The following is a 27,920-nucleotide window of genomic DNA, read 5'->3' on the forward strand; positions in this document are numbered from 1 at the left end:
AAAACTATCATTACCTAATATAAGTCATCATATCTAAGAAAAAGATTCAGGAAAGATTAAAGAACTTCAATTTTTGATCCAAAGGTTGGGYGCTCCTGTGATAGAGCACAGGAGCAAACCTAAAGTCCCTGCAGAGTGCAGTCCAGACCAGTGGATTTATTGAAGCCAACAGAAAAAAAAAAATCCCACTGCTTTCAGCTGAAGATTTCCTGAGGATTCAGTTTATGGCAGAATCACCACCTTACCTCTGAGTGGCAGATGATGTCTCCATTCTGGGCTGTAATGCTCAACTGMAAAGCAGAAACTATGGGAATTATCCCCATCAGCAAGAGAGAGCAAAGCAATTCTTACAGTGAGCACTTGCACAGCTCACAGCCATCCTGAGACCAGAGGTGCTCGAGAAATGGGGGCAGTCAGGGAGCACTTGGCTGCCTTCTGTTTACCAGGAAATAACTCCATCAGGCAATTTATCATGGTGAAAAGTGTAAGGGACTTTTTATCAGAAACTTTGCTAGACAGTCACACTGGAATCAGAGTCCTGTAATGAAAAGCTAGTATTAAGGTTAGAGGATCAGGAGCAAGAAATCTTCATTGTTTGTTGATGGTGCAGAAAGCATACACAACCATTCTGAGTGGTGYTTCCCCCACAGAATGCAACCAGCAAGAAGAATCAATGGCATTAAAAACAATCTAAAGACAATTGAATTTGCAACTCACTCCTAGATCACCAACAGCATAATACTGTAGATCTTCAGTTGGAGGAAAGAGCAAAGGAAAGCCTATCTYGGACTTTTATAATAAATTTTATYRTATACTTTAAGCAAGAAAACATACWTTTATTGTATTTAGCATCAGAATTAATTTCTTCTTTTTCTTGAGCTCCATCAGGTTGAGACTAGCTGCTGTTCCAGGGAGCTTGACAACATCCCAAAAACATTTCTTTGTAGGGAAAGATAACCATTTCACATCCAGCCTACTCTCAGCTGCCAGGGACTCGGGCCAGCCTCTGGCAAGGTGTGACACATGGGGCAGGTTGTTCAGTAATGGACATTTCTCATGCAATGGGTGGGCTGATGGGTTGGTCATAAAGGTTTACAGAGAATGGGCTGACATCAGGCTGGCAGCTGGTCACATGTGGGGTTCCACAGGGCTCCATCTTGAGCCCTGTGCATCTTCATAAATGACTTGGATGCAGGACTGCAAGGGATGCTACATCTGCAGACGATACTGATTTGAYAGGAGCTGTTGACCTCCTCCAAGGCAGAGAGAACTGGCAGAGACACCCTTGATAAGAAGGSTGGGCAATCCCCAATGTTATGAAGTTCAGCAAGGAAAGGTACTGGATTCTATACCTAGAAYAGGACAATCCTGGATGTATGAACAGACTAGGAAATTAAATACTGGAGAGCAGTGCCGTGGGGTCCTGGTCAATGGAAAGCCAAACACAAGCCAGCAGTGCCCTGGCAGCCAGGAGGGTCCACCCTGTCCTGGGGGSAYCAGGCACAGCATCGGCAGCCGGRCACGGGAGGGGATTGTCCCGCTCTGCTCTGGGCTGGGAGGCCTCATCTCGAGTGCTGGGGACAGTTTTGGGTGCCACAATGTAAGAAAGATATAAACCTGTTACAGAACATCAGAAGGAGGGCCATGAGGGTGGTCAGGGGCTTTGAGGAGAAGCTGTTAAGGAGTGGCTGAGGTCACTTGGTCTGTTCAGCCTGGAGGAGACTGAGGAGGAGAGRAGGAGGGGCAGAGACTGATCTGTGCTCTGTGGTGACAGTGACAGGACACAAGGTAATGGTGTGGAGATATCAGTAAGTTGTTCTTCACCCAGAGGRTGTTTGGACACTGGAACAGCTCCCCAGGGCAGTGGTCACAGCACCAGCCTGTCTGAGACCAAGAAATGTTTGGACAGTGCTCTCAGGACCATGGTATGATTCTCAGGGTGTCCTGTGCAGGGMCAGGAGTCAGACTTTGATAATCCTTGTGGAYCCCTTCCAACTCAGCATATTCTATGACTCCATTCTATGATTCTATGGGGATTTTTTCTGATTTTCATTGTGATGTCTGTTGATGGAAAAATAAGCAACTTTCAGTTTTCTCCTTCTTAAAAGGCAGGTTTATCCTCCTCAGTTCTGTAAAATTCTGAGTGCTGAAAGGAAAATTCTAGTTGTAACTGCTCAGAAGTGATGATTTGTGGCCAAGGAATGCTGGGGGGATGGGCCCATGGCCAGGCTGAGTTGCTCCATGCAATTCCTCTCAGGTTTGGTGCTGGTGCAGGTGTATTCAAAGAATCTGATTGTGATGTATTTCTGCAGACTCCAAGTCACTCCACACAGAACAACACATTACAGCAGGACTCTGTCCAGTGTATTGTTCATTAAATGTTTCTTTTATATATTTAAGTACAAACRCGTGCTTCATTCCCCTTGAGGGGTCCATAAAATATCCCCATCAATGCTTAAAGCTCAAACCCAGCCAACAAACACAGAAAGCAAACAGCTTCTCCTTTCAGCTATTACAATTATCACACAATTTTGAAGAATTCTGGCAATCATTGCATAATTGTGGTTCTCAGTGTTTCGTGTTGCTCATTGCATTTGCTCCATGAGTTCAGATAACCCCCTGCTACCCCCTCCCCATTGGATACTCAAGTGCCCGCTCTGCCTGCCTGCGTGGTACAGAACGACTCAGCCAGCGAGACAAGAGTGCACAGCAGCTKCAAGCACAAGGACAAAACAACAAATGGCTGAGAAAAGGAGAAATCTCATCTGGCTCTAGCGGAGACCAAAGGCAATGTTTCTTTTWCTCCCTTCCCCTCTGTTTCCCTCCCTTCCCCTGCACATCCCCAGAGCTGCCAGCAAAGACAAGCAGCCCCTTTACCCCCGAGCCCAAGTCATTTCCAGACAGGAAAAAAACTCACTGCCACCCTKCTCCCAAAAAGCTGTTAAGTGATCTGTGGGCTTTTTTCCCCTCATCCTTTGGTTTTGATCTAGTTATCCTTTCATAACCAAGTTTTCCTATGGGTGGTTCAGCCTGCATTCAGTGCAGTGTTTGAGGGCCAGAGGGTGGTGCCTGGCAGCTCTCGAGCTCCAGCACCTCCAGCTTGAAGCCAGCACACTTCATGGCTGCCAGCATGCAAAGGCTGACTGTCCTCTTCTTCGATGTCACCTCCATTCGGATGCAGTGAGAGGGGATCTCATCTTTGGGGCACTCGTAAGGCAGGAGGCAGGTGCACTGRGTCTGTGCCTCTGGGAATGAAAGTGTGGAAATTTAGCAGCAAATATGATGATTAAAAACAAATTTTATACTTTGATGACATTTCAAACTCCAACAGGGCAAAAAAAAAAAACTATAGGATGTTTGTGATATATTAATTACAAAAAGCCTGCAGTGCATACGCTAGATGGTTGGATATTAGGAATACAATCGTAATCAGCTTTAAATAACAGTTTTTGCAGCAGTGGCCCATACAAAAGCAGAATTGATCTAWCTATTTTTATCCACTGGCTTTCCCTGACTTTTCTTCTAAACAAAGATATATTAAGTTGACTTTCTATTCCCAATTATCCCTGAACACAATCTTGCTATGAAATGGAGTCTTAAGGTCCATATTGTGTCAGCTCCTATTTCATTATAGCTCTCTTTAAGAATGCTAAGCTACCTACTGCTGGCCTGTGGTAAAGCTCACTCCTGCCGGTTATTTCATTACCTATTTCTGATCTAATCAGGTCCTGACTCTTTATATTCTTTCCCAGAAATTCCCTAGGCAGAGTTTCTGCCTTCAGTTTCCTAAAACATGAAAAATGTGTGCTTTCCTCCATTTAGCTGTTTTCATGGTACTGCAGTATYTTCTCTGCAGTGTCTTCTGTCCCGGTGTTGATACCAACTACTCACTCTCTGGAAAAACAAAACTTTCATTTCCGAACTGTTTGTGCACACTCATGAAAAGTGGACTTCAGTAAAGATGGTGAGGGATCCAACTGTAATCTTTTGAGCACCACAGTGATGACTAATCTTATTTATTGTATTTTTCTCCCCTCTCTCTTWTTTTTTCTGAATAGAGCTTCTCAGTAGGCTTTTGAGAAAAAAAACAAGTGCTGAAGTGCTGGCACAAGATCCAGCTTGAAGACGGCAGAAGCAGACCTAGGCTTCTTAGAGGCTCTGGAATAAGTAATTTAGAAATCATCATCACTTTCCCAGGAGCACAAGGTGCCTAGAGGCTCCACCAGAGCACATCCCTCGATGGACACACCTGGTCATGCCCTCTGCTTGAGCCCACATGGAACAACATCTCATGCAGCAATTCCATAGTYCTCTACTTCAAATTCTATGCTGAAGAAATCTTGCATCTTCAAATCAGGGGCTTAGGATTGCTGCTCACTGCTGTTGCTTTATTTATCATTAAGTAGACCAGGTGCGATAAGAATCAGATTTGTGTCTGGAAGCAAGGGCTGAAGTTGACGTGTCTGTCACGCAGCCTTTTTCTGGCAAGCCCTTGATGTGCACCCAGCCAGTCAGAACCTCAGACATTTACAGGAAAACTACTGCTCTTATCACCTGCTTACACAGTGAATAGCCAAGTTGCACAACAGTGTTTAGAGTATAATCCTCTTAGGGATTTTACCAGCTTAGCTGCTTCATTAAAACTCAAACACAGTTTATTTGCAAATTTACCATTAAAATCCCATTAAGCCTGATGGCCCCAGTCTTGCTTTTGAAGTAGTATCGTGATTTAATTTCACAATTTAATTATATGCTATAGAGGGTGTGTCCCAAATTAATTCCTGAAGTACAAACCAGAGGTTAGTAGCCTCAGAGGGAATGGGTAAAAATATTACCAACTACATTTTTGTGATTAAAGATTCAAATAGCAATTCTCCTGAAGTTCCCTAATCTCCAGGTACCTCTTGTGGCTTTCTAATGGGAAGTAACAACACTCCACTAGTCGTGGTTAAAGGGAAAAGGCACTTATCTAAGTGTGACACTTGATATCAGGGACTCAAGACTGACCACACTTCCACATTCCTTGTGCCTGGAGAGACCACAATGTCTGTAAATACCATTCTTGGGGCAGTGAAAATGTCAGCACATTTTACTTTTAGAACCAAAGGGAAGGCTGAATCTCACCATTTCAGAAGTCATACCTGGACAGTACTCCCAGTCATAGCAGGTGTCATAGCCACAGGGCACTGTGTTCAAGCTTTTTGTAGAGAGCTTCACCCTCTCAATAGCCCAGTCTAGTTTGGAATTACCATGGCAAGGGCCAGCATGCAAGAAATGAAATGGCTGCACCCCGAGGCACATTTCAGCTAAGTACTGGCAGCTGGGCATGGTCACATTCTGTTCAGAAACAGCATGTAGAACACAGATGTCTTCTGAGTAGTGGCTGCCCAAAGGAAGAAAAGAAAAAATTATTTTAGCAGGCTGTGGAGCAAGTCCATGCTTCTACATAGTCCATCAGCATCAGATGAAACACAGCAAAGCCATGGCCATGCTGGAGATACATCTAAAGAATAAGGCTGCCCCAGCTACAGCAGGACCAGGACCTGATACAACGAGAGCTRTGAGATGGGAGGTGAAGGACATGTGCCTCTACAAGAAAAAAGGGATGCTGTTACATCCACAAAGACATGAAATTTACACRGGCCCCGGGCTGTTTTTTCTGAGTTAATGCCTCCCTGCACTGTGTGTGCAAGTCTGTCTCTGACATAGTTATATTGGTACTAAAGGCAAGCAAGAGCAGTTATGCTGCTTGCAATTTCTTTTTTCCCCATATTGCTCTTGGTTACTGAGTGGATTCATTCCTAGAAGGTGCGTGCATTTCCAAGCAGCMTAGTGGTGTGGAGCTTAGTCATTTCCCAAAAAGAGAATCACAAAATCATAGAATGGTTTGGATTGGAAGGAACATTAGTGATCATAGTCCCAACCTTGCATGCTCCTTGTGCATGATGATGATGGTGACAAYGTAGAAATGGGAGAAATAAAGAGAAAAAAAGGAAGAGTTGGGGTCTCCAGTAGCAGATAGCAGTGTAGATTAAAAAGATATGCTGTGGTGTGTTACATTAATGTAATTGGGTGCATTAGGGAGAACATTGCCAGAAGGTCAGGGAGGTGACCCTGTCCCTCTACTCAGCCCTGGTGAGGCACATCTGGAGTGYAGTGCACGGCTCTGGGCTCTGCAGCACAAGAGAGATGTGGAGCTCCTGCAACGGGTCCAGTGGAGGTTACAGAGATAGTGAAAGGGATGGAGCATCTCTCTTACACAGAAAGGCTGGGGGAGCTGGGTCTGTTCAGCCTCAACAAGAGACAACTGAGAGGGGACCTCATCAATGTCTGTCAGTGTCTGCAGGGAGGGGTCAGAACAGGGACCAGGCTGTGCTCGGGGGTTCTGAGCAACAGGATGAGAGACAATGGGAGAAACTGATGGACAGGGAGCTCCACCTGAACATGGGGAAGAACTGTGAGACTGACCACACACTGGAACAGGCTGCCCACAGAGGCTGTGGAGTTTCCCTCACTAGAGATATCCAAGCAGCACCTGGACACAATCCTGTTCTGTGTGCTCTGGGATGGCCCTCATTGAGTGGGGAGGCTGGACCAAATGACCACTRTGGCTCCTTCCAGTCTGACCCATTCTGTGATCCTGTGATTGTTCATTTATTTCATAGGCTATAAACCAGGCTGTAAATGAATACAGAGAAATAATAGCTAATATTTGAACAGACAGTAGTTTTGATTTGCAGCTCTCTTTTCCTATTCTTCCAGTTCTGTATTGCAGTGGTATCTTGGTCTATCATTAGAGAAACTTCAACTTCTAATTACAGTACTCACCCACAATCTTCTTCTGGAGACATACAAACACACTGAGATCCAACCTGCTTTTGTCCGGGATTACAAATACCTCTAATTTCATTTTGCACATCTGAAACGATACAGTGAGAAYTGCTGTAACTAGTAAAGCATGAAAAGAATTATCTTACACTCTTTACATAAAAAGCTAAAATGGATATATTTCTATTTTTTCCCAAGTTTTTCTCTTCAAAAGCTCCTTGGTTGGCATGCTACAAGTATTTTCATCAGTCTTTGCAAAAGTCACTGGAAAATCCTGTTCAAGAAGAGAAGCTGAAATTTCAATAGAATGCATTTTCCTACTTTCATAAAGCCTTGTTAATACAGCTGGGGTTTGTTTTGGTTCGGCTTTAAGCAAACAGTTGCAGTGTCTCAGTTTCATTATTGAAGTTTACAGTACATTGCCTCCAAAAATTCTGAGCTTAATGCAGAAGTTTAGAGCTGAAATTCTGTCACCATGGTAGGCACAAAGCAAAACTAAAATTAATGAACAGCTGCTATASGTCTTAAACCCAGGCATCAGCCTTCTGGTTCTAGCTAGCTGAAGTAAACAGTACTGTTAATACCATATGGAAACAGTAAAGTATCTGCAGGCATACTAACCTTTTTCACATTTAATAGACCCCGAAACAGGAGGWATCCAGGACAGGTCTTCCCCACAGGTATACTTTGTGTGACCAGTGACTATAAACCCAGCTTGGCAGCTCAGCTTTATGGTTTCACCAATGTTGTACTGTTGCTTAAATGGGGAAATTGTGACACTGTCAGGTATTGGTGGCCTGAGGCATACTGAGGCTGTAACAAACAATAAAAAAGAGCATAATTCTTGTTGGTTTAATGCTGTGTGGATATTTACAGAAAGTCATAATGTATTATCTGAAGACCTATATAAAGACACTCAATAACACTGAACATTTGTCTGACATTCAAAACTAATAAAAATTTAACACAATTAAGTTTAGAAATTTTCAGWGCACTGTCATAGTCTTTAAAATATTTTTCAAGTAATAACTAAATAATTACAATACATTTCTAATGTATCTCAACATAAATAATTCAATATTGCTGTTTAAAAATAGTAAGAATAGGATTTAAAGGCATATTCTAATTTTTCTTTTGTAAATGAAACACCATCAATAGCAATAGAAAGCTCATAAGTATATGCAGGTGGGATTTTTTGGTTAAAAACAAGACAACGTCAATGAAATCACAYCAAGTTTTAGAAAAATACTGAAATCTCTCTTGTTAACAAATACAGACCAATTCTGATCCTTAATTCTTAACTGGACTATAATACTTCAAGGCACTGATTTATGGTRGAGATTTCCAAGGCAGACAGGGAAGCTGTGGTTAGAAATACACCATCTATTTAATACGAAAGATAATAGAGAAATTTCGATAAGAATGTTTTTTTCTTCATTACTGTATCAACTTGAATATATCTATGTAATTCTGRAAACAAAAGGTGAGTCCTTTTGTTAGAGGTATTTAAAACTAGACAAGAGAATGATCTTACAGCATCCATCTGAGGGTTTCTAATGCACTGGGTATTACAATATCCTTACAAAGCACATAATAGTAACACTTCTGAATTGAAAGAGGAGTGATGTAGTGACTCAYGATGTTTTTGCCATGTCTATGTGAAATACCTTCTTAAAATGCAATCTTTTCAGATATCTTACAGATTTTTTTTYCCTAAAACCTGTATTAATATCTATTTTGTGTCTTTTTCTTCCACTTCTGTTTTGTTCGTTTCTCCTTTCTTACGTTTGCACTCAATATGTTCCTGTGTCCAGGTTTGATCTGGCAGACACCGAAGGTACTGATAGCCAACAAGGCTATGACCACTCACACAGGCGATTTCAGCTTYCTCCCCCACAGCATAATGGCTCTTCTCATTCTAAAAAAAACCACCAAAAAGCTTCTCAAAAATCTATGGTAATGAGATTAGGCATTGCTAAAAAAAAACAATAGCAAAATCCTGATAAGATGTAATGAATGCATGCTTTTCCTACTCTGAAATATGAGTCATCCACTCACCAATAYAATGATAATTTTGTCCAGTTGCAGTACTGATGTCATGGTTACAAAACAAGGATTTGGGGACCACTTGAAACAGATTTTACCTTGACTTTTCTTCAGCTGCTGTGTAGTGTGGTGGGCTGGAGTCCCACAGCATTCCTCTAACACAGTAGCTAGACTGGCTCTCAGGCACACATAGCAGAGAATCKGTAAAATTTCCCATCTCTGTAACAACTACACTTTGCTTCTGTATAACTTTATGCTCACCCTGATAAAGCCATATTCTGGTGGGTCTGGCTTAGAACACCCAGACTCAGGTTTATCAGTCACATCGTCTTCTTTCCTGGATTCATCATCATTTATACAAGGAGCACCTCTGAAAAGTGAAAATTTGCTGTGAGGTTGTATCTTAAGCATTTGTGTCACCAAGTAACAATGGCAGAATATCAGGAGAGCACTGCAAGTGTATCCTGTCATCCTCCCTCCACAATTTTATTCTGTTAAATAAAAGATGGTGGACAAAACTGCAGGTTGGTAGGAGGGAGAACGTGGGAGCAGTAAAAAAAAGTGCAAAATGCATCTATCAACATAGTTAATTAAATATTCTTAGACAGAAAAGAGGCAAAGAACAACGTAACAAGAAGTCTCTAAATTATTCATGCAATTCTTTTGCAACGAGGCTAGTCTCTGTGGGCATGGATGTGTACACCATGGAGCAACAAAGAACTGTGGAACCCATTGCTTGTAATCCTCTCCTATYGACTCCAGGATCCCCTCTGCAGCTATTACAGCAAGGACAGTGAAAATCCTTCTTCAGCTCTTGCTTCCTGCAGAAAAATTGAAGCCTTGGGCTTGTAGATGAAAAAAACTGAGCCAGTTTGAGGTTAGGACTTGAAGTTGAAACCTTGCTAAAAAAGGTACATCAGGCATACTTCAAGTGGGAATACAGGAACCTGGTAGCTTCACCTGAATTCTTTGTGAGACTGAGTTTGGTCTAAACCTCTAAGAGAAGAGGATGTTATAGCAAAAAAAAAAGAAACCGTGAACTCCAGCAAAGAAAAGCAAGAGAGTTGTCCATGGCTTTGAAAGAGAAGCCATGCAAAGCAGCATACAAGATCTACAGGAATACTTTAGTATGCAATCCATCAACAATTTTTTTAGGAATAAACAATTAATAAATCCAAATGAGAAGCAAGTTGAAGAGATCTTCAGACTTTTCCTTCTCTCTGCTCCACCACAGAAGTTGAGAGAGGACAGTTGTCTGCCACTTGTTGGTAGCGGCAAAGCCACTCCGGAGGGTTCCTTAAATGTCCCATRACTATGGAGATCTTTTGATCCTCTTACTTGTTTGTGAACACAGGGATGGAACAGTCCTCCTCCTCCTTCCCCTGCCCTTCACACTGCTTCCCACCGCTCGTTGGGGGGGGATTATTGCATTCCCGGGTCCTGCTTCTTTTGAAGGAAGCGTCACACGGGCTCCATGCAGACCAGCAACCCCATCGTCCATCGACAGCAACTGCAAGACAGAAAAGAAACACCATCTTTTGGCAGACCAGTACCATACACAGTATTTCTTTTAAGGCCACGTATGAGAGGGATGATGACAAATTCATAATAATGGTTTCAGAAGATTTTAAATTGTTAATGTTAAGGGAATAAATGACATCTAGAATATTAAATTTTCCAAAAGGTACCCAGCCAAAATCCAACTGCTTCATTAAATCCTAAAATACATTTACCTTTCTAGTTTTGATTGCAAGTAATATTAAAACCTAGAAGCCARTATATTTAATGTTTTTATTGCACACAGAGATGTACAAGTTTTCATGGAACTGACAAGTTTCTTAGATTGGCCRTTATTTAAAGAGTTTTTAATAAATCTGAGATTTAACACCGTATCAAAGCCCCAAATGTACATCCCATGCTACTACTGTCTCCTSTTAACCCCTGGCATATTTAATCTGTACAGCCATGACACATACATAAAAATTTTTGCTTACACACGCTTTCTTTTCTGCATGCAATACACTTTATATATGGACCTCTGTCTTCAGYTGTTTATCTCTTTCAAAATATTCTTTTATCAGGGTCAGATAATGAGACCCACATCTGTCTAACTGACATTACCTTATACTCCTTTTTGGTTGTGGAATATAAACATACATAATGTCTCTTTCATTTCCCTTAGGTAGGGCACTAGTATATATTTCATTTAAAAATGTTTTTGCATTAAATTGCTCTTTAAAGTCTCCAGAATTATTACCACGTTCTCTCCCCTTACGACAACTGGGTTCTCCTTCTAAACTGTAATCAACAGTTTTTATCTTCATTAGCCATTTAGTTTTAAACATAATAGGCTATAAGGAAAACTAAGCAATGGGTTTCTTAGTTTTTTGCATCAATTATCTTTGATCTCAGCTTCACCTTACTGCTGAACAGCTCATTTCATATTATCCTAATTATGCAGCTAAGGAATATTTTACCATGTCTTACATTTTCTTTTGAGTCACGGCTATTCAGCTTTATTAAAAAAAAAAAAAAAAAAAATCCCTACTTTTACTCTTTTTGCACATCACCACGTGGTAACAAGCGTTGCGGATTTAGCAAGGGGTGGTTAAGGCAGATTAATCCCTGACGAAGGGACACCCAAAGAGCCACGTTTACACGGCGATGCCACCACCCCAAATACCTTCCGTGTATCCGGGAGCCCGCATCTCGCAGTTGGGGCCGTAGGTGCCGGCGCGGCACACGCACAGGCACCGCGTCCCCGAGAGCATCGGCCGCGCGTTGTTGGGGCACGGAGCGCACCCGCACGGGTCGAAGCGCCCCGCGTGTTCCAGCAGAGCCCTGCGCAGGTGCTGCCGCTTGGTCACCGCACAGGGCACGTTCCGCACCAGCTCCACGATGGGCGACACCTGCACAGAGCGCTCGGTCAGCGGGGACAGCCACAGCGCGGCGGCGGTGGAGGGTTTCAAGGCGCTGTATCACTTATGATGCTTTATGGATGCTATCAGTTATGGATGCTTTAAAGGCAGTGCTATTCTATATTTTAGAATGTCCTCAGTTTAGGGCTCTGTGAGCCAGGGGAAAATCACCTAAATGRGATACTATGTCTTAAAATTCAGGACACTGTCTCCACGTGATGAAGGGTTTGCTTGCACCCAGTCCCAGCCGTGTGAGACATCCCTATGCTGCCTTCAGGGGTTCAGCAGCAGCAGCAGGAGAGACCTCAGCCCGTGCTGCATTCAGGGAGGTTTTACTATTTGCCTGGAGTACTTTGCAGTACTTTGCAGCTGGGGCGGGAGACAGCTCGGAGCACTCACAGTAGCTTCTGCAGCTGCATTAAAGGAGCAGGACAGATGTATGGGGGTTGCTGTTTTGTTCTGGTTTAGCTCTGACTTTGCAGCAAAGACCTGACAGGGAAATTATCATTATCAGGGRGAAAAGTCATTCTCAGCGCCATGCATTTTCCTCCACAATGACTAATCCCTACCTATGCTTGAGCTCCTGCTGGTGCTGCAGCAATTCATTGACATTTCTCACTCTTACTCCCAGCCATCCATGGACAATGCAAAATTGGTGTGGCTTTTAAGCCAACATGCACAAGAAGTTACTGGAATAAAGTTTTGAATGTTTATGTTACACCCATATTTATGTACATTTGTGTCACACACAGCATTGTCTCAGTTTACAAGAAAAGCATCTTCAGAGCTGATGAACAGCTGCTAACCAGTTGGTCTTTGCTTTCTCAGTGTTTTTCTTGTTTTCTTGTTTTCTCTTACCGCAAAGTCAATCACCACAGGATTGTCCTTTGCTGATTCCAGCCATTCTTGGAAGATTTTGTTTCCTGGAAAAGCACCCTTTTTCTCCCAGGCCAGAGCTGCTGCGTACTCTGACCTGCCGCCTTTTACCAGGGAGACTGATCGTTCAGCTGACTGCAAAATGGAACCTGGAAAAGGATTTCATCAAAGTTTTTCAGACAAAGGTCTTCAAAGATAGTGGATATAACAACAAAAGTCTAAGAAAAGCTGTAAGAGGATTTTAAGGAATATATTAAGATTATTTTTTTAAAAAATTATCCTTGGAAAAATTAAGTCAAAGCTCAGAAGAACAATTCCTGCTATGACAGCAGCCTATGAAAATATTCCAAAAGAGAGTATTTGAGAGTTGAGCTGTGGAAATAGTCAGAGCATAAGGCAACYGTGGAAAATGTAGAGGATGCAGCAGCCTCCTCCAGAACACCCAGCATGGCAGGTGGATCTTTAGTACAGGCTGTAAGCACCCAAGTAACAGAAATTAATCAGCTATTGAGACAAAAACAGGGTGGAGCTGATGAAATCCCTATTCTTAGTGATGCAGAAGATGAATCCTGCCATTGTCATTTAAAATGTGCCAGCTTTCTGCAGTTTCTGAGATGCATTTCTGGTACTCCAGTACCTAAATGTCTGCTTGGCATGGGRAAGCTGTGAAGGGGAAGTCAGGGAGTGTGTTATTGCTGCCCAAGTCTCTCAGTGAGCTCTCAGCAACTCTTAAAGGAAATCAGGGACTCAGTCACGGACACAAATTTCTAGCTGTGCTCATTTTCCAATTCARCATTCCTGGCCCTGGAGCACAGGCCAGGGGTAATTTTCACAGATCCATGACCAACTGGAAAGCCAGTGCCACCAGATCCCCAATGGTGGTGCTCCAGAGCAGACATACAGCACCCWACATCATGATTTCCTTTGCAAGTAAGAATATGATTGCAGTGCTTGTGTCCACAGASAGTGACACCTCTGACAGTGGTGGAAGAGCGTCTGTAGTTCAACAAAGCTGAGAGGTCACCTGGGGCAGCTGAGGGGAATGATATCTCTCAGGGTAARTAACAGGACATGTCCCTGTTCCCATCACGGTCACCTTCGTGTTTCTCGGTCATCTTGTTTGCAGTGCATTTGGTACTGACTTTCGTTTTCTTCCAGAATAACACACGCCAGGATGTTTCTGTTCTCACACACTCTTTTGATTCATCAACAGTCAGACCTAGAAATAGCAGAGAGCAGCAGCTTCATCACCACAACCATGACACATGGSAGGCACCATGCCCCAGGCTCCCACACTGAGGGAAGCCACCAGGTTCCCCTGCTCCTTGCCCACCACTGGAGACTTCRCTACTGCAGGCATCTGCTTCCCCAGGTACCAAGAGCTGAGAAAATGCTSTAGTTACCCTCCCATGCCCATGCAAGTTACAGCATTGGCATTAAGAATCACAGCTTTTAACCTTAGATATACATTTTTGTGGTATTTTTTTTCATTTTGACAGTCTGGCAGTCACGGGAAAATTTTAAAGTAATTTCTAAGCCAAACCATCAACTTTATTGACTGCATCCCAAAACCTACAACTTTTACCTCTCAGACCTCACCCCCATGCTGCAATATGCTGGAACACCTTTTCCTGCTGGCACCTGGTCTTGGTCTGAAGGTTTCCCAGAACACAGTGACATTTACCAAATAAGGAATCTCCTGAACTTTTCAAAGACAGTGTAGAGCAAAAATTTCTTTTTGCTCTATATGTAGGCAACGTGAGTAATTACTGAGTCTGTGAAAGTCTAAAGAATTTTTTGCTGTTGGAGAACTTACTATATGAYGTAAGACCTAAAAAGAGGGATAAGAAAAGCTGTTAAACAAATAATGATAATTTCTTGTCAAAGATTACATACCCGAGGTCTGCAGTTCCTCAGAGCTGTACTGGTAAAGAATATCATAGGAGCCACCCAACTTCCCAGAGGTGTAGTAATGAGTGCCAAAGTCTTCAAATATTCTGCTGTATAAAGCATAGTTGTACTCCAGGGGCAGGTGGTTAAGTGCTTTTAGAAAGACGTCTGAGAGCTGCAGATTTGACTGTTTCATTGTGAAGTTTGAAACAGAAATTACTTTATGGACTCTAATAAAGTTGGAATTCTAGAAATAAAAAAAGGAGAGTTTCAACACTTTCAGATGGAGGTAAGTGCAGAAAAAAAAGAGAAGCTGAGACTATATCCTGAGATACACCACAAGAACTAAATAATCCTTTTATCATGGTGCTTTAACCATGAACAAAACATCTGTGGATTTTCCAAGAGCTCTGTGAGGTTCTTGAGGGCTCTCTTGCATTGTGGGAGCATATAGCAAATATTCCAGTATTTGTATTCCACTAAAAAATAGGACACACCAAGCACCTATCAATCCAAAAGAACTCCTGACATAAAAACAACAAAAAAAAAAAACAAAAACACCAGCAAATTCTAAGAGGACCAMAACTTTCTGAGGATATCATGTGTGTATGGGTTCTTCACAACTAATCTGGTGAGTATTTCGAACACTAACTCACTGTTGTGAAGTTCTACCATTTATCAGTCTGTTAAAACTAAAACTAAACCATAGGGATAAAGACCTCATTGAGTTCAAGTGTCAGACTGTCCATGTGAGAGGTAAAATAAAAAGTGAATGTTCAAACACTGGAAACATTGAATCAYAGAATCACAGGATATCCTGAGTTGGAAAGGACATCTCTTACATGTAGAAAAAAAATACATTCTTTTGAAAGAACTTATTCATATGTTTTTGCAAAGCTGGAGGCTGCTTATGTAGAAGTTGCACTAAGTGAAAAAGAAAGAAATGGAAAATACTGAAAGAAGGGATTTGTAAAGTGACAAGGGGAACTAATGGCACAAGGCCAAAGCAGAGAGATTGAGAGAAAAAGGAGGGGCAGGAAACTGGGGCAAATAACCATCTGGCAGACAGGAAAAATTAATTATGAAACACTGTGTTACTGATTTATAGGAGCATTCTTCTGCTGGATTTTACTGCTCTACTCCTCTCCACTTTCTCAATTTTCAGCTGTGCCAGCTAACATTTCAATCGTGACACACAAAATTCCAGGCCACTTTGGCAAATATCGATTTTRAAACTTAAGTTGATCTCAGCATTTGCTCTCATGCAATCTGGGAAATCCTGAGCCTGAGCACAGATGGGGAGAGGAATTCACTGGGAGCAGCCCTGCCCAGAAGGGYTTGRGGGTGCTGGGGGTGAGAGCTGGACATGCCCCGGCCATGGCACTCMCAGCCCAGAGAGCCAAACGTGTCCTGGGCTGCACCCAGAGCACCGTGGGCAGCAGGGGAGGGAGGGGATTCTGCCCCTCTGCTCYKCTCTGCTGAGACCCACCTGGAGCATCCAGCCCTGGGGACCCTGCACAGGAGGGACAGGGACCTGCTGGAGCCAGTCCAGAAAAGGGCCAGAAAAATCATSAGAGGGCTGGAGCACCTCTCCTATGAATGGACACTGAAAGGGTTGTTCAGCCTGAAGGTCTCCAGGGAGGCCTCAATGTAACCTTGTGATACTTGAAGGACATTTATAAGAAGGTTTGGGACAGACCTTTTAATAGGGCCTGCAGAAATAGGACAAGGAGTAATGACTTCAAGAGGGTAGATTCAGGCGACACAAGWGGAAGAAGATTTTTATGATGAGGTTGAAACACTACAGCAGGTTGCCCAGAGAGATGGTGCCTGGAAACATTCCAGGAAACATTTCCTGGAAACATTCGAGGTCAGTTTGGATGGGGCTCTGTTCAACAGGGTCTGTTGGAGGTGTCCCAGCTGATTGCACGTTCTAGGCGACCTTTAAATGTCCTTTGCAACACAAACCATTCTATTATTTTATGATTCTGTGATTAAAGGATCAGAAATCAAGAAGACAATGTTAGAGGACCAGTTAGCTTAGCTAAAAATGCTTCTTGTAAATAAACTTCAAAAAAATCAGTCTTCATATGTCTTCCATGACAATATGGAAAAATGCATGGCACTTCAAGCAGCTAAGACCTTCTGGAGACCCTGAGACAGTCATGTGAAATTTTTATGCATACATTTATATGCCACATGTTCATTTATATGCATATATGCAATACATATGCATATTATATTAAATTTTTATATAAATATTTATGTCATGTATATACATATTGTAAATACAGGTCTGAATTTGGCCTCCCAAAGCCCAGATAAGTTCCTCCCTCCTTTTAAGTGATCAATATAAACTTATTTTTTCACTATTTAAGGAAGTGTTGCAGATTTATTTGTAGGTGTCTCAAGCATATATAAGTACGCATCTGTCTACAAACGTTCCATAATATATTTTTTTTCAGGTAAAGATAAAAATAGAGGTTTCTTGTGTGACTCAGTAGAGAACACAAGGAAGACCCACAGAAAAACTTCTGCTATGGATTTGTTAAGAAAGGATTTAAAATTGTGTCATCTTTAGCCAACACCTGACTAAGTTATTGGTGGGTTTCTGTGATTTTCACACGGAATGGTTTGGGTTGGAGGAACATTCTCCCCTGGACAAAGTTGGTCAGAGCCCCATCCAATCCCTGCTGCCCATGGGGTACCCACAGTGTCTCTGGGCAGCCTTTTCCAGTGCCTCACCACCTTCCAAGACAACAATGCTGAAAAACAATGTAATACACAAAGGAACCTTTCTGTTGGAAATTTAATTTTAACTAATATTTCTGTAATTGGGTTTAAGCCAATAAGAAGCCACGGTTCCATGAAAATAAACTTGCCAGTTGTACAGGAGAGCAGCTGATCTGTGTACAGGTGTTTACATGGGCATGAAAGTGACCTGGTTTCCAGGAGCTGGATCTCCAGGATAGCTGCATTSAAACAAGGAGTAATGGACTGTTTAAATAGCCAAATTCCTTAAACATTAGGATGAGTGAGCAAGGCCTGCAGTAAACTTCCATCATAGAAAATCTTAATAAAAAGACTAATATTTTTGCAAAAGTTTCACTCTAATTGCATTAGAACTCCTGGGTTTCAACAAGCTTTAGCTTCATTCAGTCTGTGGCCTTTCCCATACAGAAATACAAACACGAGCCCATCGTTTACTGCCATTAAGCTATAAAGATATGTAATTTTATACCCTACAGTATTCATTTGAATTACAGATGCAGAATCTTATGGGAAAAAAAATGTTTTCTATTCTGAGAAATTTTTCCTGTGGTTGTGATGTTTCTGAGATTATGACCAAGTGCATCTTGGCAGACATGAGACACCAAYATGCAAATTAGTTACCAAATAAAAAAAAAAAGTAGATTAATACTCAGTACATGCATATGAGTGACATTCCTGAATGCACTTCCTTTATTTTTTGAGTTGTCTGCTACTGTTAGGTACTGTGCCCTCTTAATGTATAGTTAGGATTGGATAAACCACTCTTTTCCCTATGTAATAATGTCAAATCTATGCTTTTTAAAAATGGAATAAGCTTAGGATTTCTGTACTAAACCCGGACAACTATGTTGCATTATAAAAGGTATGCTACTACCAGGAATATCTTATAGTATCAGAAGAGGGTTTTTTAATACCTAATTCTAGTGGGCCAATGTCTTGGTAGGGAAAGTTCCAAAATGAGCCGACTGAAATTAATTGAAAGAAAGAAACCAAAGGCAACATTCAATTACCTTTTCACGTGAGGCTTTGATGGCTTTCTTGAAGGAGGAAGATGATGTAACTTGGACCTTTTTATTTTTTGAAAAAAGAATTGGGATACCAGAATGTCTTTCACCTCTGTRATCGGATGAACTACTGTCAGAAACGACATTACTCAGGGGAGTTAAGTCTTTGTAGAAATCCGATTTTACATCATCCTCRTCATCTGTTACCTGGCAATTCAGGAAAGCAAAATGCATTTGCACAAATAATAATCTGAAACAGAAAACTATTAAGAAAAGGGTTCTCGATTTCTTGATGTTTCTTAATGGGAAAAAAAGCATGCATGATTTGAGACATGAAAGCAAGCTACAAAACTGCTCTTAACACAAAAGATGAGGCTGAGAAAGGCTAATAGGCAAGAAGAATAAAAAAACTTACTAATAGGGATTTATACAACAGCAACAAAAAAGTGTGTAACACTTTCTTCTAGAACTTTCCAGCCCTGTTCCTAAAGCTTAGGAATAATTTTTAACAAGTTTCAACCCAGTTTTAAAAGAATTTGAGAAATACATGTTATTGTCCTCATTCTGACCACTTCCTGATACCATGGCTTCAATATTGTACAAGACAGAGTTTGGTRTTTCCTGACCTTTCTTCTTTCAGCTGGAAGAATGAGCAGATTTCCAGMGGAGAGTCTTAGAGTACACTTGGAGTGCTAGCCCTCAGATGGTATGATGGATTAAAGGCAGGTGGTGAGGAATTGTGAGCAAACCTGCCAGATCGAGTTGGTAAGCCTCAGTGGAGGTGTTGAGCAAAGCACCAGGAAAACCTCAGCATCAGATCAGAAAACACTCATTTCCCAAAATTCAGGCAAAACCCCTGTGGGTTTTTGACAGATGCAATTTTTTTTTATTCCTCTAGACTTATTTGATTCACAGGGCTCCCAAGTTCTTTGGGAGGTGAGGTGGCATTCCCCAATCCACTTGTATTTTACAAAATGTCATATGCCTTGGCAGGAAAATACACTGGAGTTGCAAGAAGGTATGATCCAGTGACCTGCCTATATGAGAAACTGCTCTAAATGTTAAAAGATAAAGATGCACCCTTGAAGATGAGTTTCACAAACCCTTAACAGTTCTGCAAATGGACATCAGCTACTTAATGATCTTCACAAGTATAGAGACTGGAGCAAACCAAGGGTTGGCTTTCCTCTCAATATTTCTGCACATAGGAATTTTTCACTGTTTCTGAAAAATCCTACATGTCATGGCCAACTCAATTGCAGTTTCTGTGGAATGTAGCAGGGTGTCCTTGTCTCAGTCGCTTTTGTTAAAGCAATTTTAAAACCTCATGACATCTGTGGCAAAAATCAGCAGTTCAGTTATGATCCATTAGTTGAGCTGTCTTCATGTCCTGCATCCTTTCCTTCCCAGGGCAGCACCTGCTGCCTTCAAACAGGGCCTGCCCCTATTTGCACACCCAGATGTTGTGCCCTAACCATGGCACCTCACAGCATTTTCTAAATGCCAGTGTCCAAAAAAAACTAATGATTTCCAGATTTTTTATGATACAAGCCAGGTTCATTTTGTCCTTGGCCTGTCCTGTAACCCTCCTCTCCAGGCTGTGTATATTTTATCCTCCTGCTTCCCACATTCAGTGTCTGCCTCCTTTCCTTTCAGCTCCATGGAGGGTCTGGGCTGGGGACAAGCAGGACGGAGGGGTCCAGGTGGCTCAGGAGGTGGCTCAGGAGGGAACAGTGTCCCAAGGCTGCAGGTGACAGGAAGGGAGCTGGAGTCAGTAGGTGCAGCCATTGGTATTCAAACACACAGCAGTGATGCTGGAATAAGCTTTGGAGCTGAACAAGCTCCTGGCTGGATGATATCTGGCTAGGAGAGGGCCCGTGGTGCCAACATAAGGCCACAGCTACAGGGAAGCAGGAGAAGCTCAGATCAATCATATTGACCCTGATATATGATCATTGAGTTAACATGGGTCTGAATGGGGGAACCAGAAAATTTATCCCATTGCCACACATCAACTCAAGCATGTTCCAGCCTCACCAGGTTGAGAAATCTTGTTCTGAAGCAGTACTAGCAAACACTTGAGCASTCGTCTTAGATTGTGATTACAGCAAGAGTTTTTCAGCTAGGAGCTGCTGTTTGATAGTACCTGAAAGCTGACAGCCTCCACATTTGCAGGGAGACGATAAAATTTCCTTGCCACATTGCCCTTCACTGTTGTGCATTTTCCTCCATTGAATGAGTTGCCAAGGACTTCCCCTCGGCTCTCTCCTGACAGAATGTGAAATCTAAAAAAAAAAAATATTTCCAGAGGTTAAACAACTCCAGAAAGATCTATGGACTTGAAACATTTCATGGTATATAGCTGCATTGGGGTATTGTAGATTTGATTGAGAGCATGAGCATCTGGGTCATGTTACTGCTTTGAGAGATATCACTCTACAAGAACTTCTCATTCACATTGAATTCACCTGTGTTGCCTTGAAAGGCCAGTTTTTAATAATGACACAGACGTGGTTAAGGGGATAAAAGGGTTTTACCTCTGTATTTGGGATCCCAGGTGCACTTTGATGGCAGAATGCACACCCGTGTATAGCATGGATACAAGTTTTATAGATTTCGGGAATTAACATATCTGTTTAGGATTCCCCAATAAGAAACACAACAAATGCAGTAATGTCCCCCAGATGAGGCCAGAGCCCAGTTCACACAAGATGTTCCAAAGACAAGGATTCACCCAAGGCTGGAGCCTCGGGTTTAAGATAGCACAGGGCACACTGACCCCTTCCTCAGGATGTTTGGTCTCTCTGCCCAGCAGAACTCCTAAACTAAGCTGAACATCAGGATACAGGAATTATAAACATGYGGGATAAGGGATACCAGAGATGCATAGCGGGTACAGAAAGCGTAAAAAGGAAAAGCAAAAATCATCAGGCATCACCTGAAAAATGCAGTAGCATCAATCCAATTTCCTACTTTCCTGCAATGCCTAACCTTACAATAACCCCAAAGTCAGGATAAGGCAGTCAGCCTTAAGCAGAGAACCTAAAAACGGTTTTAGGAAACTGAACTGGTGGTTCTCCATTTCTGCCATAAGTGATGTTACTGGACCACACTGAGATCAAAATTCAATTACAATATTCAAGCCTGCTTGGGAGACGCATCCCATGTTTAGGCTTTATATTGCTTTAATTAATAGCCGGGAAGCAATTGAAATGCCCTTTGAAATGTAACACAAGCAGCATCTATGGAGAAACATTCTCAAAATTTCTGAAGCATTTGGCACCATGTAAGTAATTCCATGAGCTGTAAGTTGCCTGTACATGATATTCTGGTTTCTGGACAAGGACAAGTCACTGAGGAGAAGCGTTCCTTGACAACTCTTCATCTGCTCCACCAGCAGAACAGAGCAGGATTGGAAGACACAGCGGGCAAGTCCTAGCCTGAAGGTTTTATTGTATTTTTATAATTTCTTTACAGTYTTAACTTGAGAGATTATGTTTTAGTGAATGTGATCACATACTAACTGGGAATTACACTGTTATCTAAATTAGTGAGATAACAAACTCATGCAAAAGTTAGCAAAATTGGCTTACCCATTGGCCATTAACTGCACACCAGGAATGGGCTCATACATTCGGTGGCACACAGACTTTTTCCTTGCACAGTCTCTTTCGTCAGAGTTGTCCCCACAGTCATTTTCTCCATTACATTCCAATGATTTTGAAATACAGCGACCTGCACCAGAGAAACAGCAGCAGCAAAGGTTCCTCTTGTCTGAATGCAGAAAGGGCAGTCTTGTCTTCTTCCCTCACAAAGGTGTGAGCTTGCCACAGATGTTAACACTGAGGCAGTATCAGGCCAGGATCAGCCCAATTAAGAAATGGTTGTTTCAATTCTGCAAGTTTTGCCTTGTTTCAAAGCTGCAAAGGCTTAATTTTAAGTTTGGCAAAAGCATATGTGGATAAAATTGAGTCTAATACTGTATTGCTAAATGGAAGCAAACAAGAAATAGCCACAAGCCTAATAAAAATAGTGAGAATTTCTGTTCAAACTCTATGGGTATGTTTGCACCTCAAAAAAATGTGCAAAGAAATATTGTTGGAACAGTGCTACTGTCCAGCTGTCATGGTCATAGTGACATCTCAGGCTACAGATTGTGTTTTAATTATTTRTTGAAGAAGCTGGAAAGTTAAGCTGCTATTAGTGCATAAGAATTCTGACACAGACTTTTCTCCCTGGTTCCTTTTCCCTGGAATTTATGCATGTAATGTACAGATCTCTTTTGTATCAGTATTGAATCTTTGCCTAACTGGTGACACTGCAGCTGCACATTATCATTACCGCTTTCACACTGAAATTTATTCTTGCAGTTAACTTCCACTATGTTGCAGATCTTAGTTGGGAAACACGGGCGGGAATCCACCAGCGGCTCGGTGCAGTCCTCACCCCCGAACTGGGATGGTCGCAGKAGGGGCCGGGTACGAAACTGAAAGGCAGAAGAAATAAACTCAGGGCTGTATCTGTGATCAGTGTTTGTAGCAAAATGCCACCCCAGGCAGAGCCACACGCCTCAGTGCTGCTGAAGCTTTATCAAAAGCAGAACCCTGAAGGAAATGATCAGTTATTGGTGTCCTTACATCCAACCATCCCAGGGAGACAGGCAGGGAAGGGATATCCAAGAGCCTCATTAGCTGATGGAGCATAAATGATTTAACTGCAGACAATCTGGTCTACATCACCAAAGGAAYCAAAAATTCTGTCCCTGTATTTCAGTCGTAAATGTACAGTAGGAAATGGTGTGAGAACAGGCTTACAGAGATTTTTACCACCTCTGCTAAAAGAGAAACACCCTGACAGTGACAACCCAGCTGGCTGGACTCCTACATGTGGGGCCCGTTGTCTGAGGAGAACTGATTGACTTGGGATGACAAAAATGCTTTTCCTGAAAGTTTCTGGAATCTCATGGAGTTTTCTTTCCCCAACACATTCCACGCAGAACAATAAAGTTGAACAGTAAAGCATTTCAGATATGTTTTCCACTCCACGGGACTCTCGTGAGCCCTGTCTCCATGTGACTCAACAGTTCCTCCTCTAAGAATTTTTCCCACTGATGAAGTAGGGCTCTTTGCAGACTTCCCTCCCTTTAGACAGATACTGGAGACAAACAATTCAGGAAGATTCTAGTGAAAATCAGTGACCGAGTGACTCTGAAGGGAGAATGCAAAGAGCAGCAAGAAAGGTTTCAAGCTCAAGAGAACCATTTCTTGCACCGCCTTTCAGATCCATAATGCTATATTTGTGAGACCTTCCACTTCTTTATCCCTTCCCCTCTCTGGGAACTCACACTAGTCTTCACTCTTACATTGTAATCCAAGTCCTCCATTCTGTTGGTTTTTTCCTATTTATAAAGGTCACAAGTTATAATCTTTATAGTTGGCAGGGGAGAATGTACCACAGTCCACAAAAGCATGCTTTTGSTTGAAGAAGCATAGATGTTGCATCAATATTTAAAATTAGTAAAAATTAACATGGATGTATATATATGGATGTAAGACATATGAGAGGATATTGAAATCAGTGCAATTGAGAAGAACACTCATTTTCAGCTCTTGAAGTTTTCTGTCTCCAAATCTTTCACTGATTCTCCCTGCCCTGCTCTCATATTGTCCATCCTAGCTGCAACCCCTCAGGCTGGTTGGCATGTCACATCTAGAACATCTTTTTCATGTCTTCTYATCCTGTTTGGGCATCAGAAAGTTATATGTGTATATACAGATACATGTATACATGTATATAAATACATACACATATATGTATAAATGTWCATATTGATATATGTACATAGAGATACACTCATGATTCCTGCCAGGTTTTGCAGGATTGCTTTTCCAGCATGGATTTCTGAAGCCAAGGGGTGCATGCAGAGAGATGTAGGCAGTTTCTGCATGGAATCTTGGAGCTGCCCTCATGGTCAGCTTCAAAGCTTGGACCCACTAGCCATAGAGCCACCCCCATAGAGCAATCTGCTGTCCACTCTCCTCTGTCTGCTGCAACCTTAAACTGGACAGGGCTTGGTTTGTTTAGGTCAAATACACTTGAACCTGATTTTTCATTTCTTCCCTCTCTACTCTCTCACCTCTGAGTCTCCCATTGGCAACAGRCAGAAGCCCAAGAGGAAGAAGCGTCATCCTGGGGGTTTGTCTCACAGATATTAGCACATGTACCTGTGGGGTTTTTTTGTGGATTTGAAGGTTCAGGGAATGGTGTTCTATATTTGTTAGCAGCAYTCTCAAGTTGATCCTGACTATGCAGCCTGAACATTTTTAGCCAGCAGCACTTAGGATTTGTGGACTCTTTGAAGAGATKATTTGATCCTGCTTTCCTGTCTTTAGAACACACAGAGTGCTATGGATAAGCTAAGATCCTGTGGCTTTCTCCTGCTTAAGCAGACATGCACACTTTACAGTTTAGTTTATTCTTTAAGTGAAAAACTCRCCTTCAATTATGGCAGTGGAAACTTTGAAGCAAGATCTCATAAATGGATTTACTCTACTAAATCACCCCTTTCTGGTCTGATCTGCTTATTTTAACTTGTTCTCTTTGGCTCCTACTGTATAATTCATAACCAATTTGCCTTGTTAACTTAAACCATCATTTTTGCAGATGAACTGCCATAAAGTTGTAACCAGGAGATCTCTTCAGTGTAAATTCTTTAATTTAACCAACATAATACACTTTCTACCTACTTGTTTTTTGACACACGGGTCGCATTCTGACCAAGGGCCGAAGTCTCCAAGCTGACAGTTGATAGGACACGTTTGCTGGTTACATGCACGAGATTCTTGCTTTGCACACAGCTGGTCACAGCCATGTGGAGGATGGAACCAATGTAGTACTGGAAGCCTAAAGAATGTCAAAAACAATGCTAGGAAAGAATAGACAGATAGTAGGCATTCCCTATCTGTGGGTGAAGGCTGACAAAATGATTTGAGCCCAACCAAGAAACCTTGAGAGATAAAATGCAGTTGCAGAATGTTGATTACAAGAAAAATCCAAATATGCCCTAAGTTTAAAGAACAATTCTCTTTGATTCATGCAACTTCAGATGTGCCAGAGGATGGCTACAGACAGAGTCAGCAGGAAAGGAGGGGATTTCTCACAAGTTTAGATTATACCACAGAGTTGCATCCAATTTGATGCTGCTGAATCTTTATTTGACATTTACCATTGTCATAAAATTAATGGGKAGGAAATTTGGAGCTCACCCTTCCTGTGAGCAGGAAGTGCAGGGCTCCCAGAGCAGAGCTGTGAACACCAGCCTCGTGTGTCTCTGGGGGCAGAACACTCAGTGCACACTGACACCAAGGCCCCTGTGGGACCTGGCTGTCCTCACCTCACTGCATCCATCTGCACATACTGCTTTGTTTGGAGACACTGGATCATTGGATTAGAATGGTCTGAGTTGGAAGGGATCTTAMAGATCACTTAATTCCAGCCCTCTCCTTCCCTCCCTGCCTGATGAGCAGTAATGTTTTATATACAAACTTCTSTAATTTTGAGGTGTTGCAATAAAGTTATTTGATTGTCTGATGAACATTTGAGCACGACAATTTTTCACAAGGTGCCCCTCTCCAGAAGAGGCATTTTCCCCTAACAGAAACCCAGGGGAAGAGAGATGGCTCAGCCCTACCTGTGCCTGRTCTGTGTGCCATAATTGCAGGTCTGTGAGCAGGCAGACCACGGCACCCAGGGATAATGCTCACAGTAGCATCCCTGGCTGCTCCCGATGGCCAGGCTCAGCAGGACCAGGTGCACTGCCACCATCACACCCGCAGAGAAGGGCTCCATCTGCACCACGGAGACAAGCAACAAAAGCTCAAGAAACTCTTGTTTAGTTGTGCCAGGATTCTTAGAGATGTCTCTTCTGACGTAGAGAGCCTTCAAATCTGTTTTGCAACACAAAGGCTTGAAGCAGGGCACCTAGGAAGGGGCAATCATACATGAGAGTCAATTAGCGGTGATTCAGTTAATTTGAGAACCAGAAGTCACAATGATTCCTTTTTTGGCCACTTATTTATTAGGAGTACTAACCACAATTGTTACTTCTATTTCAGAAGTTACTTGTAAATTACTTTATAACAAATAAAGATCTGCTAATGTTCTTCATTGCTTAGAAGTATTCTCAAGAATATTTTCTAGAAATAAGAATAAAAGTGAGAGTTCTTCCTACAAAGTATATAAAACAACAAACAAGACCTTAAGACTAAGCAACTCCACCTTTTACCCTGTAACCAATTAATTTTCACATGCCTATAAACCCCCTTTGCATAAGCATTTTACTGCAGTGAATTCTCCCTTATCAAAGTTTTGACTAGCCTGTTGAAACTGCAAACTATCTCTATTCAAAGCTCATCTGAATTTCCCACCAGCAGAAGAAACAGAACATCTAGCCTATTTCTCACTCCAGCAGTCAGACTTTATTTGCTGATAMAGAAGGTTATAGGCAGTGTTTAGGAAGTAATAATATTTGGTAAACTTAAAATAAAAAAAAAATCCAAACAAAATATTTATTAATCGAAAAATGCAAACCTCCTCATGAAGTTGAATCAACACTAAATGTGATAGGCCATACAGCAGAGCGTTGTAAATTTGGTTCACCTCAAAAAAAAAAACGCCAAACCCAATAGAAAGTTTTAAACCCAAAGTATTTATTTCAAAACAATATTCCAGAATACTTAATTTCAAGCAGTTTGAAAGGAGTTGTTCAATTGTGTTCATTTTTTTAGGTTTTTAGCCGCATATGCTATTATGGCTTTTATATATTGCTGAAAAAAATTTAATGGCATCAAATCAAAATATTGCTTCCTCCCTTAGCAAAGGAAGGCAGTAAGTCTTCACAGTGTTGTGCAGTGAGAACTTGCAGCACTTTTTACATGGAAAGCTCATCAATGAACAAACCTTTCAGAGAGATTTAAGTATAATCTGATCATAAAAATGGTAAGACAGAAGAAGTACCAGTGTCACCATAAGTGCAGTGGACCAGGAAGAGAGCAGATTTTGCATTTTTCTCCTTACCTGAGTTCCTGGCTTCTTGCTCCAAAAAGGCTGGCTTAGAAAGGAGTTGAAGGTCTACAGAACAATTACTTGCTTCATTCCTTCACTGTGCTGTACACAAAAAAACAGTTTATTCTCACCAGTGAGCAAAACACCAACCAATCAGTGCATCAGAAGCCATATAAATTTAAACACGTGAGATAGTAATTCAACATTTTAAAGAAAAGAGAMCAAACCAAACCCACAGAACACTTCTCCATAGGTCTTGCAACCTGTACACACTGAAGCCACCCAAAAAAAAAAAAAAAAAATCTTCCTTTTTAACTTACTCTAAGACTGTTACCCGAAAGGTCAGTCTGCTCTGCATACTGGTGCGACCCTGGTGTGGTTTGCTGCACTCTTTCAAATGAGAAGCCAGAGGCTTTGTTTGATCTGGTTATCCTTTAATGAAGGCAGGTTGATCTGGTGGCAGGAGTGATCAGAGCAGAATGGCCTTTGCCCTTGCAGGGGTAAGGCAGAATATCTGAGTGCT

The 27,920-nt window shown here is 41.9% G+C and overlaps 1 protein-coding gene across 1 annotated transcript; it reads right to left on the reverse strand.

Annotated features, from left to right (window-relative positions):
- Positions 1-2,342: 2,342 nt before the first annotated feature.
- C6 (complement C6) lies at positions 2,343-27,920 on the reverse strand. Its single transcript, XM_057364717.1, has 19 exons — positions 27,718-27,920; positions 27,410-27,499; positions 26,025-26,314; positions 25,081-25,237; positions 22,676-22,820; positions 21,928-22,069; positions 20,481-20,619; positions 18,341-18,541; positions 14,565-14,805; positions 13,765-13,887; positions 12,651-12,817; positions 11,558-11,783; positions 10,213-10,384; positions 9,136-9,244; positions 8,614-8,746; positions 7,450-7,641; positions 6,829-6,919; positions 5,142-5,383; positions 2,343-3,245 (listed from the first exon to the last, which is right to left on the reverse strand). Exons 3-19 carry the CDS (start codon positions 26,180-26,182, stop codon positions 3,037-3,039), a joined length of 2,847 nt encoding a protein of 948 aa, XP_057220700.1. The 5' UTR covers positions 26,183-26,314; positions 27,410-27,499; positions 27,718-27,920; the 3' UTR covers positions 2,343-3,036.

This window comes from Malurus melanocephalus, unplaced genomic scaffold (assembly GCF_030028575.1).
Source record: "Malurus melanocephalus ecotype Western Australia unplaced genomic scaffold, MMel_1.1 scaffold_41, whole genome shotgun sequence".
NCBI classification, from domain to species: domain Eukaryota; kingdom Metazoa; phylum Chordata; class Aves; order Passeriformes; family Maluridae; genus Malurus; species Malurus melanocephalus.